Raw genomic sequence first — 20,114 nt, forward strand, 5'->3', positions numbered from 1 at the left:
ATCAGTTTCAGTTGAATCATTATTGTCATTAAATGTGTTTCTCAGCAAAGTGATGCTATAGAATAAAACAGATATTTTAAATGAATACATGCAATAAAAGGTCAAAATTAACCAGAAAACTTTAAAAAAAAACTCCAGTTCCAGTAATTTGACTCTTCATACAGAGAAACTTATATCAGAGACGCCACTAAAACCTGTTTTTCAGGTGATGTTTTCAACAGATTTTCAAAAGAAAAGTATAAAGAAAACTCTCTAAGATACTTGAAAAAGTCACAAGAGAAACAATAATTTTCAGCTAATCTCCAGATAAATAACGTGTTGTTGCAGCTCTAATTCAGCGACACAATAAAGCAGATGTAAAACATGCTGAAATTTAAGTTTGTTTGTGGGATAAAGAGACATTTTTATTCAGTGAAGACAGGAAACTGAACACAGAGAAACAAAGAAAAACTGGCCTGACGTGTACCGACTGTCCTGGAACATGGAGGTGGGTTATGATCAAGTTGATGGAATTTAAAAACCTTGAAAAACCTGTCTGTCTCACTGAGTTACACAATGAGAAAGCCACACCTCCATCCAGAGTGTTACCTTTAGTCTTTAAGAGAAAAACAGCAGAGAGTTTCTGTGTCTGACTTCAGTGGAAGAAACCGCAGTAATCCCCACAAATTAAAACACAATGTGATTTATTTTGGCAATAAAACAATAAATAATATGTTTCTAATCAACAACAATGTAAATAATAATCATGCAGATTTTTTTTCAAAGTTCTTCGAGTGATCAAACTGGACCTGAAATAAGAAGTGAACATGTTCCCCAAACATTACAGAGCAGAAACAAACAGGAAGGTTACTGAAGACAAAGTTCAAACTCACAGTTTGTCCAAACCAAGTGTTGGAAGACGACGCTCCGCTTCACAGACACAGGTGAGCTGCTTCCTGGAATCAGTCAGAGCTCTAACCCTGATGGGGCAGGACAGGTAGGAGGGGGGGGCAGGACAGGTAGGAGGGAGGGGCAGGACAGGTAGGAGGGAGGGGCAGGACAGGTAGGAGGGGGGGCAGGACAGGTAGGAGGGAGGGGCAGGACAGGTAGGAGGGGGGGGGCAGGACAGGTAGGAGGGAGGGGCAGGACAGGTAGGAGGGAGGGGCAGAACAGGTAGGAGGGGGGGGCAGGACAGGTAGGAGGGGGGGCAGGACAGGTAGGAGGGAGGGGCAGGACAGGTAGGAGGGAGGCAGGACAGGTAGGAGGGAGGGGCAGGACAGGTAGGAGGGAGGGGCAGGACAAGTAGGAGGGAGGGGCAGGACAGGTAGGAGGGGGGGCAGGACAGGATACGATTTAATTTTCATCTGAGTTTAACATTTTGTAACTTTGTTGGGATTTGTTTTAAAATGATTGAACTTCATCAGTCTTACTCTCACTCCTGACTCCTATCAGCCATCATCTGCTTATTTCCTCCATCATGTCCTCACTGAGGAGTTATCTCATATTAGGGAGGGATCCCGATGGACGTCAAAATGGTAACTGAGCATCTAACAGCCAGTCTGGGACTGGGAGGCATCCTGCTTTGGTATCAGGTAGACTGGTCATGTTGACTCTGAAGCAACAATCAGATGGAGGAGGGAACATGCTCATTAATATCGCTGATGTTGGAAAGAAAGAGAGCATTTTCTTTCCATCTGAGCAGGACTGAAACAGATGACCTGGCTGAACACACATACTAATGTATACATGTACATTTATAAATGACAAACATGTCCATCCATCCATTTTCTATAGCCACTTAATCTAATTCAGTCGCGGGTGGGGGGGCTATCCCAGCCGTTATTGGGCGAGATACATATTATTATATTAGATAATGGGCGGGGTACACCTGGCCATCACAGAGACATACGACACATATTACCACACATACGCTCACGCTCAAGCATTTCACCAGAAACCAAAGCCAGCAGGATGGTCCGCATACACTGCTGCTCTGTTAGAGACGGAGGAGGAGGAGGAGGAGGAGGAGGAGGAGGAGGAGGAGGAGGAGGAAGAAGAGGAGGAGGAGGATCAGTGTGTCAGAGGAGACTCTGTAGAAGGACAGAGTTCCAGCAGGATGGTCCACATACACTGCTGCTCTGTTAGAGACGGAGGAGGAGGAGGAGGAGGAGGAGGAGGAGGAGGAGGAGGAGGTGTGTTCCTTTGTTATTGTGCCAGACATAGTATTTACCTCCATCAGAGCAGGACTGATCATTCCTTCCAAACTCACAGTCTCCTCCTCTCCTGCTGATTCCTCTGTAACTCACTGATATATAAACTCTTCCTCTCCACTCGACCTCCCAGTAACAGCGACCAGTCAGAACATTTCTACACAGCAGCTGAGGACACCAGTCATCAAACCTGTCTGGATGATCAGGATATGACTGAACCTCCTCCACATATGTCACCTTCCTGTTGTTGTCAGACAGTTTCAGGACTCTGTCCACTGTGTTTGTGTCGATTGTGAGTTGACAGGAATCTGACGGAGAGAACAAACACAGTCCAGCTGCAGTTATTGATCTATCATCTGTTCACTTTGATCAATGAGTGATGTGACAGTGTGACGATGGCTGGATGTCATGAATCAGATGAAGAACACACTCACACTTCCTCAGCCCTGGTGTCAGCCATCGTTCTCCAGCAGGCTCCACCCTGAAAGGAGGAGGGGGGTCAGAGCAGCACCGTCTCTTTCAGCATCAAACATGGACATTACATGGCTCTCACACACATTGTTCTTCACTGAGAAAGGAACAGTCCAACATCTGGACACATCCACTGGAGTGGAGCATCTGGAAACTACAATGAGCAGAATCAACACTGACGCGTACAAAACTGCTTTGTGGAAGTCACAATTTCTTCTTTCAGCCGTCTCCTCCTTTTCATCTCTTCACATATGAAGAACACTGTAAAAACTCCTGATCTGACCCAGAGCTGCAACCTTCTATCTGCCCTAAAGTCTGACTGATCTGCTTCTGACAGGAACATCCTCTGCACAGCAGCCTGCCTCAGATTCTTCACATTGTTTTCACTGTTGCTCTTTTTTCTGACTCAGCTGGGAAATGTTAAAGTGACTTCTTTTCCGTGCACATGAAGCTAAGTGACTGTCAGAAACACAGGGGATCTGTGTGCTCTGTCTGTAAGTCTGATATCAAGACATGTGGAGCTCAGAGGATTGTTGAAGTTTGCACTGGTGGCTTTATCTTTACTATCAGGGTCAGATGACCAAAATATGTCTCTTGAAAATGACAGACTGTTCCTTTAATAAGCAGCGATCTGTCCAAACTGGATCGACCACCCAACATACTCTTTTTTCCTCTATCAGACATTGTGAGGCTGCAGCAGGCCTCTCCATACCTGAGTGTGTGTGGATCCTTCAGTGCAGCCCTCAGCAGCTTCTCTCCTGAGGCTCCTGGATGGTTGTAGCTCAGGTCCAGCTCTCTCAGATGGGAGGGGTTGGAGGTCACAGCTTCAGCCAGAGAAGCACAGCCTTCCTCTGTGATCAGACAGCCTGACAGGCTGCAGACACACACAACAACACAAACTCTGAGAGAACTGCTCTGAAACTCAAGATGAAGGTCATCCAATGGTAACAACATTCTTAGAGAAAGATTATTTTCATCATTTTGCTCCAGTAACAGTTTCAGATAAAATGAGAAGAAAATATAAACAATCTTCTGTGACAAACAAAGAGGAAACATGGCAGCAGTGAATGAAAAACCTGGATGAAAAGAAAACCTCTGAGAATAAAAACTTTAGATTATTGTGAATATTTCAACATTTCACTCTTCACTGAACTCTGCACACCTCAGACTTCCAGCACACCCCAGAGTCCTGTCATCTCCTCAAATATTCTGATGACTCTGCAGCTGTTGGCTGTATCATGCACAGTTCCTCCACATTTGAGTTGAGCTTTGCTCACAGCCTGACTGGAGCATTAACTGGAACACCTTCCTTATAACTGTTCACATGCAGAGGAGCAGAATCCAGTTACTGACTGAAGTCTGTCTGACGCTGCAACTCTGCGGCCTGAGTGAGAACATCTCATTGTTGGATATGTTCCCAACAGAGCACTTTGCTCTCAGGCTGCAGGTTTACTTGTGGTTCCCAGAGTTTCTAAAAGCAGAATGGGAGGCAGAGCCTTCAGTTATCAGGCCCCTCTCTGTGGAACCAGCTGCCAGTTTGGCTTCAGGGTACATGTAAGTACAGCTGAACTCACTGTACACCTGTTGTCTTTAAGTTACTTGAATGGTGATTTTATTACATGCTTTAAGTGACCACCAGCTGACATGTAGTCTTAATGGGCTGATTTTCAGTCACACTTTCAAACTGTGACAAAAACCCCAGAAAAATCCTTGAATGAGAGCAGCTTTATTGGGAATTCAGCTGGATTAATATACACCTACACTTTACTGTTTTTGCTAAAAGAAACAACAAGAAGGAACATCCACAGAGCACCTCGGTCCATCTGAGCCCAGCTGAGCGTACACGTGATTTCATCCTCATGTACATTATCTGGAGTGTTTGTGTAGTTTGGAGAAGCTTGTTTTCATACAGTCCTTACCTGAGAGTTTCCAGTCTGCAGTTTGGACTCTTCAGTCCATCAGAAAGCTGCTTCACTCCTGAATCCTGCAGGTTGTTGTTACTCAGGCCCAGTTCTGTCAGGCTGGAGGACTGGGAGCTGAGAGCTGAGGACAGAGCTGCACAGCTTCTCTCTGAGAGGTCACAGCCACTCAGGCTGAGGAGGGAGAAAATACATTAATTAAATCAATCAAATAACCTTTATAGAACTCTTTCCCATTTGGTTTTGTTTATTTGTCCGTGGAAATAAAGTAAAAAATGATAGAATAAAAGAAGTTAAACAGTTTTTTAGAGTTTCTCATCCTCAGAGATGACAAAACAGACATTAAAATAAATCCACACTTCAGTTCAGAGTGAAGACATGCAGCTGTCTGTGTGGAGCTGTTTTTCAAGAGCTTCTAGCTGTAAAATATAATTTTTTGTGCCATATTAAAAGTTAGAGTCAGACTTGGTGAGGAGCTGGGACTTGGAGATCCAGATTGTAGTCACCTAAAGGCATCTATTTATAAAAATCACACTTTCCAATAAGTTCAAACATGTCTTATTTACTTCCAGTAACACTTAGAAGGATTCTGTCTGTTTGGGAAATAAATTCAGCTTCTGATTCACTAAAGGATGATGTGGCTTTGTCGCCACACATCTGTCTAATTCACAGTCGCCTTCACAAAGGAGGTTCACCTCAAACCAAATAACCAACCAAATATCATCCCTTTGCCCCAGTGCAGTGTGCTCACATTTAAAGGTTTTATGCACTATTTTAAAGGGAAAAACTGCTCATACTTCTGCTCATACTTCATACCTTATCCTGCTTCTGAAGAGTGCAGACGTGTCTCTGCTTCCTCCTGCTGCTTATTGCTTTATTTGCTTTTAAATCATTTTATTTCTTTCCACAAGTCTTGGATATAATTTTATTCTTTTTCTTTTAAGTGAACCAAGACTTTTTTTAATCATTTTTATCGAAAAGTCATCTGGAAACTGTCGTGTGGAAATTCCGTTGCAGCTTCCTGCTTTTGGAGGAGCTCAGCTAACTGAAGCGAATTAGCAGCAAGATGCCTCCCTTTTCCACTGACGATTACCACAAGCTACTCCAGAAGATAGCAATACTGGAAACAAAAATTCATCGGCTTGAAGTGAACGTGGAGATAAATGGACAATATGGTAATGAAACTACTCTGCCAGTATCCCAAAACACTGAAAGGGAGCAGGCTAACAGGAAGCTAACCGGCACCACCCAGGCGCGGCAGGAGCCTGGTGTAAATGGAAAATATTCAACCAGTCCTCCCTGGAACTCCCTTGGTGCTAAGCCAAAACACTACAAATGGCCTCCCTCAGATGTGGGAAGACGGTTATCAGGCAGAACCCAACACCTGGAGACCCACAATGACTCCGAGTGGCCTGCACTATCACACAGGAATGTCTCTACCCCGATACCAAAGAAAAAGCAACGATGGACCGAGACCACCACCAAAACCAGGAGCAAATGGCCACAAGACACAGGAATTCTGCTAGAGAACAGATTGCTCCACTTTCTCAAAATCCTGACTCTCCAAAAGAACGCTCATCTCCCAAAACCGGAGAAAGGTATGAGGCTAAATTATATGCTAAAAGGCCACAGAAAGAGCTAACCACTGGGCCTCAAACTCTGATAGTGGGTGACGGAGCTGTGAATGAGATAAAACGTTTTTGCAGCAAGAAAAACACCAAAATACTCTGTTTTAGTAACGACATGGTGTCTGATATCTCAAAGAAGATCCTGGACATTGTTGCTGAGCATCCGACACTGAAATCTCTCATCATACACACAGGAGCCCTTGATGTTGTGAAGAAACAATCGGAGGTATTAAAACAAGACTTTATGGACCTGGTAAACAAAGTTCCGTGTTTTTCAGTGGACCTCTACCAACAGTTTGGAAAGGAGACGAGAGATTCAGCAGACTGATGATGCTAAACAGATGGCTCAAAGACATGTGTGCTGCTCATTCAATGAACTTTATTGACAATTTCAACATCTTTTGGGGACGCAGACACCTCTTTAAGGCAGATGGATTTCACCTTAACAAGTCAGGAGTACAGTTGCTAAGCTCCAACATTTTTTACTCTCTGCGTCACACACCAGCAGCCTCTATCAAGGATGAGACAGGACAAAACGATCCAAAACGACAGATAGGACAATGCTCTGGTGAGGGCGCTGAGACAAGGACTGACCATGGAGGACAGCAGATCCAGAAAGAACCTGCAACGTCATCATCCTCACCCCAAGATAAGGAGTCTTCACCAGCCCCAACAGCCCAACAAGTGGCGTCTTCACCAGCCCCGGCAGTCCAACAGGCGGAGTCTCCCCCAGCCCCAGTGGGAAACCCCCAGCCTTCGCCCCCCCGGACCCCACCCAGCCCCCAGCACTCTCCACTCAGTCTGGACTCCTCACTTCTGGATTTCCCGGACAGGATGAAGAGCTTTCTCAATATTGGAATACAATTGACACCACGCCAAAATCCCATATTCTTCCCCCCTAACATCCCACCTCATCCAGCCCCTCCCATTCCACCATGTCCATCACGTTGGAAACAACCCTCAAACCAAAGTCACCAAGCCCCCCCACCTCCTCTGAATCATCATATCTGTGAGTCTGACTGATATGTGCCGGGTCCAGGCTGTAATACTGATATCAAGAATGCTCTTCCCCAGATAAAGTCAGGGCCCTATGGAGTTCAGACAGCCTTTTCAATCCCTGTGATGACAGGAAACAGAAAAGTGGTCAAACTGGTGAGAAATAAAAAAGGTTCAGTTAAATCTACCAATCTATTGAATATAGTTTGTCAACCCCGAAACACACCAGTATCACCTGTTGTCTCCACGAGATTAGCCCTACTCAATATCAGATCACTAGCCAACAAATCCCTCTTAGTAAATGACATGATCATGACCTATAATCTCGACTTTTTATTTCTTAGTGAAACATGGCTGACTGAATGTAGCTGTGATACCATTCTCAATGAGGCAGCACCAACAAATTTCAGTTTTATCAATAAGTGTCGAAGTGGTAAGAAGGGCGGAGGAGTTGCCGCCATTTTTAAATCAGTCTTTCAGTGCAAAGAAATTTTACTTGGTGATTTTAGCTCGTTTGAATATCTCTGTTTTTTAGTAAAGGGGGATCCAAAAGTTATCTTCCTAATCATTTATAGACCACCGAGATACCCAGGAACTTTCTTTGATGAGTTTGCTGAACTGCTGTCAGTTATCTGCACTGACTATAACTTTTTTATCATAACAGGGGATTTTAACATTCACATGGACAATAACATGGACACTAATGCCAAAGAACTCTGCTCTCTACTTGACACTTTTGGCCTCCTTCAACATGTGAATGGACCCACACATACTCGAGGCCACACACTGGATCTGGTTATCTCTAAAGGTGTTGACATTTCTTCTGTTGATATCAAGGACTTGGCGCTCTCTGATCATTTCTGTGTGTTCTCTGACTTACAGTTAACTCCAAACATTCAGTTAACCCGTGTGTCTGTTAGAAAAAGGTACATAAATGAGAATACCAGTGCTAAGTTTATGGAAGTTATAGCCATGTCATCAACTGCGAGTGCAGAGACAGTTGATGAACTCTTAGATAACTTTAACTTGAAAATCTCTAATGTCATGGATACTGTTGCACCTGTTAAAAATAAGATGATCTTGAGCAGAAAGCGAACACCATGGAGGAACACTATGATGATAAAGGCCTTGAAAACAGAATGCAGGAAAGCAGAGCGTAAATGGAGAAAAACTAAACTTCAAATTCACCATGACCTCTACAAACAAAGTCTTTGTAATTTTAACCACGGGTTACTCCGCGCTCGACAGCAACACTTATCTGAAATGATTAATAAGAACATCAACAACACTCGTGCTCTGTTTGCCATGGTTAATAAGCTGACAACCCCCCCAAAACAGATAGTTTCAGAACTCTGTTCCACAGAAAAATGCAATGAATTTGCTTGTTTTTTCAATGAAAAAATCAAATCTATAAGGCTAAATATCAACATAAATCAGCAAAATAATAAAATGACGCAAACCTTAAAACCACCTAGGAATCAATCAACTATGATGTCAGAATTCAATACAGTTGACCAAAAAACCATAGAAGAAACAGTCCAGCATCTTAAACCATCGACATCCTGTCTTGACACAATGCCATCTGACTTCTTTAAAACTATTGTAAGCTCTGTCCAAACAGATTTGCAGCAAATAATAAACTGCTCACTTCAATCAGGCACGTTTCCTAAACCCTTAAAATTAGCTGCCATCAAGCCACTCCTAAAAAAGACAACATTGGATGCTTCCATTTTAACCAACAACAGACCCATCTCAAATCTTCCTTTTATAGCCAAGATTGTTGAGAAAGTGGTTTTTAATCAACTCAGTAACTTCTTGAACTCCAGTGGACTCCTTGACAAATTTCAGTCAGGCTTCCGACCTCACCACAGTACAGAAACAGCTCTTATTAAAGTGTTAAATGACATAAGGTTGAACACTGACTCAGGCAAGGTGTCAGTTCTGGTATTGTTGGATCTCAGTGCTGCATTTGACACTGTGGATCACAGTATACTGCTGAACAGGTTGGAAACCTGGGCAGGACTCAGCGGGACAGTCCTAGAATGGTTCAGGTCCTACTTGGAGGAGCGGAGTTATTTTGTGACTATTGGAAGTAATCAATCTGATCGAGTGGCTATGACATGTGGAGTTCCTCAGGGGTCAGTTCTTGGACCCCTTCTGTTCACTCTATACATGCTGCCTCTGGGTCAAATTCTGAAGAACTCTAAAGTCAACTACCACAGCTATGCAGATGACACACAGATATATCTCGCACTGTCTCCAGATGACTGCAGTCCTATAGAGTCATTGTGCGACTGCTTAGAGCAAGTCAAAAAGTGGATGAACCAAAATTTCCTTCAGTTAAATCAAGAAAAAACTGAGGTCATTATGTTTGGCAACAAAGAGAAGAGGTTTGCTGTCAGTAAACATCTTGAGTCACTGTCTCTAGAAACTAAAGACCAAGTCCGGAACCTCGGCGTGCTGATAGACTCAGACCTGACCTTCAACAACCATATCAAATCAGTCACCAAATCAGCCTTTTATCAACTTAAGAACATATCCAGAATGAAGGGTTTCATGTCCCAAACAGATCAGGAGAAGCTGATTCATGCTTTCATCTCCAGCAGACTTGACTACTGTAACGGTCTTCTGACTGGACTCCCCCAAAAGAGTCTCAAACAGCTGCAGCTCATTCAGAACGCTGCAGCCCGAGTTTTAACCAGAACAAAGAGATCACATCACATCACCCCAGTTCTCAAGTCTTTACATTGGCTCCCGGTCAGATACAGAATAGATTTTAAAGTTCTGCTGCTCGTCCACAAATCACAGAATGGTTTAGGTCCAGAACACATGAATGACATGCTAGCAGAGTATAAACCCAGCAGAGCTCTGAGATCTGCTGACTCAGGTCAGATAGTGGAGCCCAGAGTTCAAACTAGACACGGTGAAGCAGCTTTTAGCTGTTATGCTGCACACAACTGGAACAAACTACCAGCAGAACTGAAATCAGCCCCAACTGTAAGCACTTTTAAATCCAGGTTAAAAACATTTCTCTTTCGGTGTGCTTATGGTTGAGTTTATATTTTTCTTTTTCCCCTCTTCTTTGATTGCTTTAATTTTTATTCTATTCTATTTATTTATTTTTTTCTTCTCTTTAAATTGCTTGTTTTTATGGTGCTTTATGCTGTTCTTTTAAATGCCTTGTCTTTATGTAAAGCACATTGAGTTGCCTGTGGTATGAAATGCGCTATATAAATAAAGATGCCTTGCCTTGCCTTGTAAAGTAGTTTACTTTGGGTATGTGATGGATCTGTGTTTTAGGAAAAATCTACAGGAATGGAAAGGAGTGTTTTTTGTTTATCTCGCCTTAGCCATAGTATATTGCCTCCAGTTTTAAGGAGTGATTTTCAGTTTAGCTTTTCTTGCCGTTCTTCTTCTTCCTCCGTGTGGAGCGATTTTTGTTATAACTTTTTGTAGTCAGTTTTTGTTTCTCTTTTGTTCAGGAGTAATTTTTATAGCCCCTTTGTTTATTGCTAAATAAAACCTGTTTGATTTACGCTACCCTCTGCATCTGAGTCCTCACATTCATTGGTCCTTGTCACCTATTTACTTCCAGTAACACTTAGAAGGATTCTGTCTGTTTGGGAAATAAATTCAGCTTCTGATTCACTAAAGGATGATGTGGCTTTTTCGCCACACATCTGTCTAATTCACAGTCGCCTTCACAAAGGAGGTTCACCTCAAACCAAATAACCAACCAAATATCATCCCTTTGCCCCAGTGCAGTGTGTCCACATTTAAAGGTTTTATGCACTATTTTAAAGGAAAAAACTGCTCATATTTCTGTAAAGTAGTTTACTTTGGGTATGTGATGGATCTGTGTTTTAGGACAAATCTACAGGAATGGAAAGGAGTTAAAGTAAAAGAACACTTTACTATTTTTCTTTAAATTGTGTGTGTTATATTTCATTATCAGAGTTATCAGAGTTATTTAAGCCAGATAATCAAAGGGCAGAACAGATTAACCTGTTTCATTGATCAAGGTACCTGGAAGCTGCTTTTTAATCTAATAACCCAGAATTATATCAGCTCTCACCTGGAAAGTTCATGAATGCTTACCTGAGAGTTTCCAGTCTGCAGTTTGGACTCTTCAGTCCAGCAGAAAGCTGCTTCACTCCTGAATCCTGCAGGTTGTTGTTACTCAGGCCCAGTTCTGTCAGGCTGGAGGACTGGGAGCTGAGAGCTGAGGACAGAGCTGCACAGCTTCTCTCTGAGAGGTTGCAGTCACTCAGGCTGAGGAGGGAATGAGATGGAAGGAAATAACTTGATCTATTAATCAATCAAACTACATTAATATTTGATAAGTGGAAGAATTCTGTTTCCCTGTTTGTTTCTGTTTATTTGTTAAAGACATTAAAGTGTGATGGAAGATGTCTACATGTGCCGTCTTAGCTCAGTAGATGGAGAAACTAAAAGATGTATCTGCTGCTGTTATTGGCTCATCCTGTGATCAGATCAGCTCAGCAATGAACACCATGTGAGCAAAGCATCTTCTCACACTAACAGTCAGCTGTTTCTCCAGCACCAAAGTGTTATCTGGCCCAGCTCAGTTGTGGCTCTGTAGCTGCAGCCTTTGTCTGTCACTCTGCAGACTGACATGCTTTCTGTAGGACTGACGGACCTTTCTACCAAGAAACTAATACATGAATGACAACATGTTTTTCTCTTTCTTAGACTCGAGACTTAAAAAGTTTCCACAGAAGAGTAAGTTAAAAAGCACAAACTGAATTTTGGTTACTTTGTTAAAGTTTCTCATGTTCAAAACAGACAGTAAAACTAAATCTACACTTCAGGACGTACTGAACACATGCAGTCAGTGTGAGTCTGACGAGTCTGGGGAGGAAACATCAGATAAAAACAACATATCCAGAGTCAGAGAAGCTTTATTGACTTATTGTTAGAGTTAGTTAAGCCAGATAACTACTGTAACCAATAAGATGGGAGCAAATAAAATGATTAATTAATCCATTAAACAAATTAATTATAAAATTGATAAATAACTGCCACCAAGTTCTTCCTCAGAGGAAGTGCTGAGTTTCTATTTCCAACAAAGTATCATCTCACATCATTTGTAAGATGATATTTTGGTGTGAACTGACACTTCATAAATAAACTGAAGTTCATTTGAAACTGAGTTTAACGCTGATTCTGTTGTTTTTCTCCAGTTAATAAGTAAGCAATGTATTTATAAAGAAATATATCTGTGTTTGTACTCACAGAGCTTTGTTGGAGGCTTTGACCACTGGCAGCAGCCTCAGAAGAGCCTCCTCTGAAGCAGAGTATTTCTTCAGGTCAAACTCATCCAGATGTTTTCCTGATGACAGTAAGATGAAGACCAGAGCCGACCACTGAGCAGGAGACAGATTATCTGTGGAGAGACTTCCTGAACTCAGGGCCTGTTGGATCTCCTCCATCAGAGAACGATCATTCAGTTCATTCAGACAGTGGAACAGATTGATGCTTCTCTCTGCAGACAGATTCTCACTGATCATCTTCTTGATGTAATCGACTGTTTCCTGATTGGTTTGTGAGCTACTTCCTGTCTGTGTCAGCAGGCCTCGTAGGAGCCTCTGATTGGTCTGCAGGGAAAGACCCAGGAGGAAGCGGAGGAACAGGTCCAGGTGTCCATTTGGACTCAGGATGGCCCTGTGCACAGCCCATTGATTGAGATCATTCAGATCAAGTACTTTAGGCCTCTTGGATTTTTCATCTTTTCCCATCAGGTTGAGTCCAGAGTTGATGAAGGTCAGATGCACATGAAGAGCAGCCAGAAACTCCTGAACACTCAGATGGATGAAGCAGAACACCTTCTCCTGGTACAGCCCTCTCTCCTCTCTAAAGATCTGTGTGAACACTCCTGAGTACACTGAGGCTGCTGAGATATCGATGCCACACTCTGTCAGGTCTGATTCATAGAAGATCAGGTTTCCTTTCTGCAGCTGCTCAAAAGCCAGTTTTCCCAGAGACTCAATCATCTTCCTGCTCTCTGGACTCCAGTGTGGATCTGTCTCAGCTCCTCCATCATACTTGAGCTTCTTCACTTTGGCCTGAACCACCAGGAAGTGGATGTACATCTCAGTCAGGGTGCTGGGCAGCTCTGCTCCCTCTCTGGTTTCCAACACATCCTCCAGAACTGTAGCAGTGATCCAGCAGAAGACTGGGATGTGGCACATGATGTGGAGGCTTCGGGATGTCTGGATGTGGGAGATGATCCTGCTGGCCTGCTCCTCATCTCTGAATCTCTTCCAGAAGTACTCCTCCTTCTGTGGGTCAGTGAACCCTCTGACCTCTGTCACCATGCCAACACAGCCAGCAGGGATCTGATTGGCTGCTGCGGGTCGTGTGGTTATCCAGAGGCGAGCAGAGGGAAGCAGCTCCCCCCTGATGAGGTTTGTCAGCAGCACATCCACTGAGGTGGGCTCTGTAGCATCAGTCAGGGGCTCCTTGCTGTGGAAGTCCAGAGGAAGTCGACACTCATCCAGACCGTCAAAGATGAACACGACCTGGAACTGTTCAAAGCTGCAGATTCCTGCTGCTTTGGTCTCAGTAAAGAAGTGATGAACAAGTTCCACCAAGCTGAACTTTCTCTCTTTCAGCACATTCAGCTCTCTGAAAGTGAATGGAAACATGAACTGGATGTCCTGGTTGGCTTTGCCTTCAGCCCAGTCCAGAGTGAACTTCTGTGTTAAGACTGTTTTCCCAATGCCAGCCACTCCCTTTGTCATCACTGTTCTGATTGGTTCATCTCTTCCAGGTGGGACTTTAAAGATGTCTTCTTGTCTGATGGATATTTCTGCTCTGCCTGCTTTCCTGGATGCTGCTTCAATCTGTCTGACCTCATGTTCATCATTGACCTCTCCGGTCCCTCCCTCTGTGATGTAGAGCTCTGTGTAGATCTGATTCAGAAGGGTTGGCTTTCCTGCTTTAGGAATCCCCTCAAACACACACTGGAACTTCTTCTTCAGAGCACATTTAACTTTACGTCCACAAACTGCAGCAACAAGTTCTGAATGAAGTCAAGAAATAACATCAGTAAACAGACATTTCAACCCTGTACAGAATGAGTATCTGAACATCTGCTGTTCTGTGTGCTGAGACATCAGTAAATGTGTCATTTATCCAGCAGGTTAAACCTTTAGAGAAATCCTCTTACCGCTCTGCAGACGGTCAGCCAGCTCCTGCTGCTTCATTCTCCTCAGGAAGTGAACTGTGATCTTCACTAATGCCTCTCTGCTGCTCCTCTGCTCTTCATCCTCACCCTCCCTCTGACTCTCTAAGCATTCTGGGTAATCTGGACTCAGAGCCTTCTGCATCTTCTTCAGCTCCTCCTTCACAAAAGTGAGCATGTTGTCCTCCAGCAGCTGGAACAGAAAACTATATGAATGAGCCAATCAGACTGAAACCATGGAGCCAAACATCAGATCCATGTTGGACACACTGACAACCCACTGGTCTACAGAGTGCAGCATGGAGATGGCTGTGAGCAGAACAGATGGGAAAGTAGTTGTTGTACATGTACAGACCATAAATATGGAGTCCAGCTGTGTTTGATGCTGCTGGGCAGACGGACCACTGGGACCCTCTGAGCTCTGCTGGTCCACTCTGTGGAGGAATCATGAAGATTAAGATTAGATTTATTGTCATCTACATTACAGGGAACATACACAGAATTTCTCCTACGCTTTTAACCCATCCAGGTTGGCACCTGTTGAACACACACAGGGTCACCGGACATCTGGCGGGTCACACATTCATAGAGACAGATGCCATATACACTGGAATCACAGCACCTTGTCAAAAAGGGGGTGTGCGGAGAAAGGATGCAGATCCTTGTAGAACAAAACTTAATTTATTTTCACAAAAAGGTTTTAACAAAAATCGCGGCTTAGCCGGATGTCAAAAATCTTAACGAGACTGTGAACAAAACAAGACTGTGACAAAAAACAAAAGACTTGACTTGGCATGGATAAATACAAGTTTACTGTGACCTGGACCATGGACGACGGTTAAGGATCTGACAAAACAATGAGGGAACCTGGAAACTAAATACTGTGGAGGGTGATTAGGGATAGAGTGCAGCTGATGGACGTGAGGCTGATGGCAGGGCAGGACATGGAAAAAACTATAAACAAGACCTGAACCTAAAACATGAGAAAACTAAGAACTCCAAAAACCCCAAAGACATGACAGAGCCCCCCCTCAAGGGATGGATCCCAGACATCCCAAAAGTCTGTGGGTGGGAGGGAGGGACTCGAAGCCGGAGGTCCGGCAGGTGGCCAGAGCCCCGGCCTCGAGCGGCAGCAGGAGGCGATGGTCTGGCGGATGGCCAGACTTCCTGTAACGTGGCAGGAAAAGCCGGAGACTGTCCGGCAGGCGTCCGGACATCTGTCGATGTGGCAGGAGGCGATCTGGCGGGCGGCCAGACTTCCGATGACGTGGCAGCAGGAGGCGGTGGTCTGGTGGGCGGCCAGACTTCCGATGACGTGGCAGCAGGCGGTCTGGCGGGCGGCCCGACATTTCCTGACGTGGCAGAGGTAGGCGGAGACTGTCCGGCAGGCGGCCGGACATCCGGCGACGTGGCAGGAGGCGGTCTGGCGGGCGGCCCGACATTTCGTGACATGGCAGAGGCGGGACCGGAGACTGTCCGGCGGGCAACCGGACATCCGGCGGGCGACTGGACATCCGGCGACTTGGCAGGAGGCGATCTGGCGGCCGGCCAGACTTCCGGCGACGTGGCAGGAGGCGGTCTGGCGGGTGGCCCGACATTTCGTGACGTGGCAGAGGCGGGACCTCCGACGACGGGGGTAGCCCCCCCCTCAAGGGATGGATCCCAGACATCCCAAAAATCTGGGGGTGGGAGGGAGGGGCTTGAAACTTTGAGTCCATGGGCCGGGGCCCCATGGGCTCTGAGGCTGTGGCAAGGTCGGGCCCCGTGGCCTCTGTGACTGTGGCAAGGTCGGGCCCCGCGGCCTCTGTGACTGTGGCAAGGTCGGGCCCCGCGGCCTCTGTGGCTGTGGCAAGGTCGGGCCCCGTGGCCTCTGTGACTGTGGCAAGGTCGGGCCCCGCGGCCTCTGTGGCTGTGGCAAGGTCGGGCCCCGCGGCCTCTGTGGCTGTGGCAAGGTCGGGCCCCGCGGCCTCTGTGGCTGTGGCAAGGTCGGGCCCCGCGGCCTCTGTGGCTGTGGCAAGGTCTGGCCCCGCGGCCTCTGTGGCTGGGGCCAGCTCAGGCGTAGGGTCCTGGGATGCTGGAGATGAGGTGGCCGGGGAGACGAGGGAGGAGGTGTACAGAGCTGCCACCTTCTCTGGTTCCATGCCGAAAATGGCCATCATAGCAGCATGCTGTACTCCGCGTGCCTCCTCCCTGATGTGGGACACATCCAGTGCCCACGTTTGGAGTGGCTTCTGAGAAAAACAGTCCAATACTTTATTTGCCACCTCCAACTTCCTCCAGTTGTCGTTCTCCAGCCCCAAGGAGAAGAGGGCACCGACCAGCTCCCAAAAGGATTCGCATCCATTTTTGGTCAGATCCTTCTGTCAAAAAGACATGACACACCTGGGGAGCATGGGGGTACAGTGCCTTGCTCAAGAGCACCTCAGCTGTGGCAAGGAGGTGGACACTCCTCCAGCTGTTAGTTCACCAAACTTTTTTTGAGTGGGAATCGAACCACCAACCTTCTGGTTATTGGAAGACTGCTGTGTTGGTGGAAAACATCCAACACACACCGCTTCACATATGAACATAGAAATGGATGAAGCAGAGCTGAGCTCACATTAAACACATGTTGGAGTAAAAACTGTTCAAACTGACTCTGCTGCATATTACTCTGTTACAGCATTTACACTCAGCTCACCTCTGAGGGGATGGATGTTGGGCTGATTTAAATTCAATATAATCAACCATTGACCGGTCACTCTTCATGGACACACAGCTGGGTTCAGGCTCAGCTACAGGTTCAGGTCCAGGTCTGAGTCTCTGATGGATCCTGACAGAGAAACACTTGTTTCATTCAAACTAAAGTATCAGTGATAGTGTTTGAGTCTGCAGTGAGACGGCCTGTCAGAGAGTCAGTGTGGCTGCTGTGGAACAATGTTACTTTTAACAAGGTTTCTTTGGAGATAATTAATAACAGATCAATTACCTGCATGATTGGGGTGTTGCTTCAGAAGCTAATTTTAAACTGACGTCATTAAACACAACGTGTGAGAACATGATATTTCTACATCAGCCGCCCTGTTCACTGCATAATCAGCATCTAGTAAAAAAGCCACATCAGTGGACAGATATTCAGTAATATTCTCCCTTTGTTTTAATAAAGAGCTGCAGGACTGAACTAAAACATCACATCACACACATGATGCAGCTCATTAGTTCATCAGAGACATCAACAAGTCTCAAGTAATTCAGCTGGAAACTGGTTATCATCTGAAACATGATGCAGCCTCCACTGAATACTGACAGCTACTCACTGCTGGGCTGATGGAACATTCCGTTTGAAACCAATGAAGAAATCCTTCGACCGGTCGCTCTTAAAGGACACACAGCTGGGTTCAGGTTCAGGTTCAGGTTCTGGTTTCAGTGTCTGATGGATCCTGATAGAAAAACATTACAGGTCAATGATGTCAAAGCTGAATGCATTTTAAGTTAAATATCTTCATCATGTATTTTACTTTTTGTCAGATGAAAAGATTCTTTTGAAATTAATCGAATCTTCCTTTGACCGGTCGCTCTTAAAGGACACACAGCTGGGTCCAGGTTCTGGTTCAGGCTCTGGTTCTGGTTCTGGTTCTGGTTCAGGCCTCTGGTGGATCCTGATGGGAAAAAAGTGCTTTTTCAACCTGTATGCATGATATACTTAATAACCTCTAAATCAATGACCTTATGTTAACTTACTCTGCTTTCGAGGCCTGTAAGCTGAAAAGTGGGTGATCCTTTAGCAAGTGGCTCTGTGAGGACCCACTCCTGGATCCAGGTCTATGTCCCTTCCTGTGAATAAAGGTGGTTTGGTGATGTGAGCGCTGAGCTGGGACATGGAGAAGAGTCATGGACAGTTAGAGATGGTCACCTCACCTCTGAGCTTTGCTCTGGCTCTCATGTTCCCCACACAGAGAGGTTTTAGTGTCCTCACTCTGATCCATGCTGCTGAACTCACATCAGCTCACACACACTTTCTACCTTCTTCTGCAGAGGAAACACACATCATTCATCTGCACATCAACTCACATCCTCCTCTCCATCTTTTCTTCTGTAAAAAGACCAGCTGCTCCTCCTCTGATTGGCTGTTATTCTCTGTTTCATATCAGTGTCGGTTTCACGCAGTCAGACAGCAGAGTGAGGCAGAGGAAGCTGCCATCAGCTGCTGTACTTCTACTATCAGTCCACTAGATGGAGGCACGGAGCTGCAGCCCAGCACACATCATGATCCTGATGATGGAGCAACATTTCCTGATTCAGTCCAGCTGGAAGCTTCAGTCAGCTGAACATTTGAACCATTTCAGCTGATAGATGATGCAGCAGAGGTTCATCAGTGATAAAAGTCTCAGAAGGAGTCTTACTGTTTAGTTTCCAGAGGACTTTTAACAGGAAATACAAACAGTGACAGATGTTAGATCTCAGCTGCTGTCAGGTGACAGGATTCAAAGTATCAGCTGAATTTAATTTAAGGTAAACACAAGAAACTTGTCCTAAATAAAGAAATGGACCAGACTCAGTGAATAATTCCCTGTAATCCCTATAATATAGATCAGTGAGCAGTGCTGACATGTCATTGGGGTCATCAGGTGGGAACCTGCTTTATGTTTATGTTTATGCATTTAGCAGACGCGTTTATCCAAAGCGACTTACAATTGAAAAAATATATAACATTATAGCTAACATCAAAGCTAACAATAAGCTACCGAGAAGGAAACCACCAGTCAGACCCTGTCAGAGGTGACAGTGTAGCGATAGAGAGCAGGCATAGAGGGAAGTACAGGTTAAGTGCTAGGATAGGAGATGCTCTCTGAAGAGCTGGGTCTTCAAGAGTTTCTTGAAGATATTCAGGGATGCCCCTGTTCTGGTAGCGCTCGGTAGGTCATTCCACCATCATGGAACGACACATGAAAAGAGTCTGGATAGTCTTAAGCGTGGTGTAGGCACCGCTCGACGTCACTGCATCAGTGTTTTGTCTAGTTGGGCCCACGACACCTCCAGGAGGCTAGACAGTGATCACTGGTGTCCCAGAGTCACTCCCCTATTGCCAGCCATCACTGCTCCTCCATCACAAGCTACCCCAGCCTCTCACCAACTGCACACCAGTCACAGCAGGGTGGGGATTAAAACCCTGGTTCGGGTAGGGGGTAATGAAAGTATAGAGGGTGCCAAAGGTGGAGGCAGGACAAGACACACTAGCAGATTCAGCAGACAAACTCACCTAAACAGTCCTACAATCACTAAAAATGCCATCAAAAACAAGGCCATACAGGCCAACTCACCCAAAATGGCCACCTGGTTTCAAAAGGCTCACATGGGCCACACTCTCCACTTAAATACATCCTGGATTTCTTCTTTGCTTCTTCAAAGAGTCTGTTTTTCCTAAGTGCTCCCCCTTCTGGGCCCCCAGCTACTATTGCTTCTTTTAATCCAAATCCACTGACTGGACTTTACTGCCTCATCTGACACTTCCTTCACTATTCTCCTCACACTCTGTCCACTTACACCCAGCTCCCTCAACAATGAGACAACAGACTTTGCAACAAATCCTCTGCATCCTACTTCCACTGGACAGATTCTAACTTTCCATTCTCGCTGCTCTGCTTCTGCCCCCAACTCCACATACCTAAGCTTTTTCCTTTCATATGCTTCTGCTACTAATTCCTCCCAAGGAACAGTAATAAAT

General features: G+C 45.2%; 2 protein-coding genes across 2 annotated transcripts in view; one reads left to right on the plus strand and one right to left on the minus strand.

The window, feature by feature from the left end:
* LOC142391563 (uncharacterized) overlaps positions 1–20,114 on the plus strand; it is a 251,014-nt gene that overhangs the window by 53,685 nt on the left and 177,215 nt on the right. The gene's annotated exons all lie outside the window — the stretch shown is intronic.
* On the minus strand, positions 4,576–16,008 carry LOC142391953 (protein NLRC3-like). Its single transcript, XM_075478148.1, has 6 exons — positions 15,768–16,008; positions 14,923–14,947; positions 14,766–14,844; positions 14,396–14,603; positions 12,460–14,248; positions 4,576–4,753 (listed from the first exon to the last, which is right to left on the minus strand). Exons 1-6 carry the CDS (start codon positions 16,006–16,008, stop codon positions 4,576–4,578), a joined length of 2,520 nt encoding a protein of 839 aa, XP_075334263.1.

This window comes from Odontesthes bonariensis, chromosome 11 (assembly GCF_027942865.1).
Source record: "Odontesthes bonariensis isolate fOdoBon6 chromosome 11, fOdoBon6.hap1, whole genome shotgun sequence".
NCBI classification, from domain to species: Eukaryota; Metazoa; Chordata; class Actinopteri; order Atheriniformes; family Atherinopsidae; genus Odontesthes; species Odontesthes bonariensis.

Bases quoted from the DNA above. Each gene is read 5' to 3' on its own strand.
- LOC142391953 (XM_075478148.1), bottom strand. From the start codon at position 16,008: ATGTCGGGCCACCCGCCAGACCGCCTCCTGCCACGTCGCCGGAAGTCT. The intron at 14,845-14,922 runs GTAGGAGAAATT...ATTCCTCCACAG, and splicing joins AACCTGGATGGGTTAAAAGC to AGTGGACCAGCAGAGCTCAG. The intron at 14,604-14,765 runs GTCTGTACATGT...TTTCTGTTCCAG, and splicing joins AGCTGGACTCCATATTTATG to CTGCTGGAGGACAACATGCT.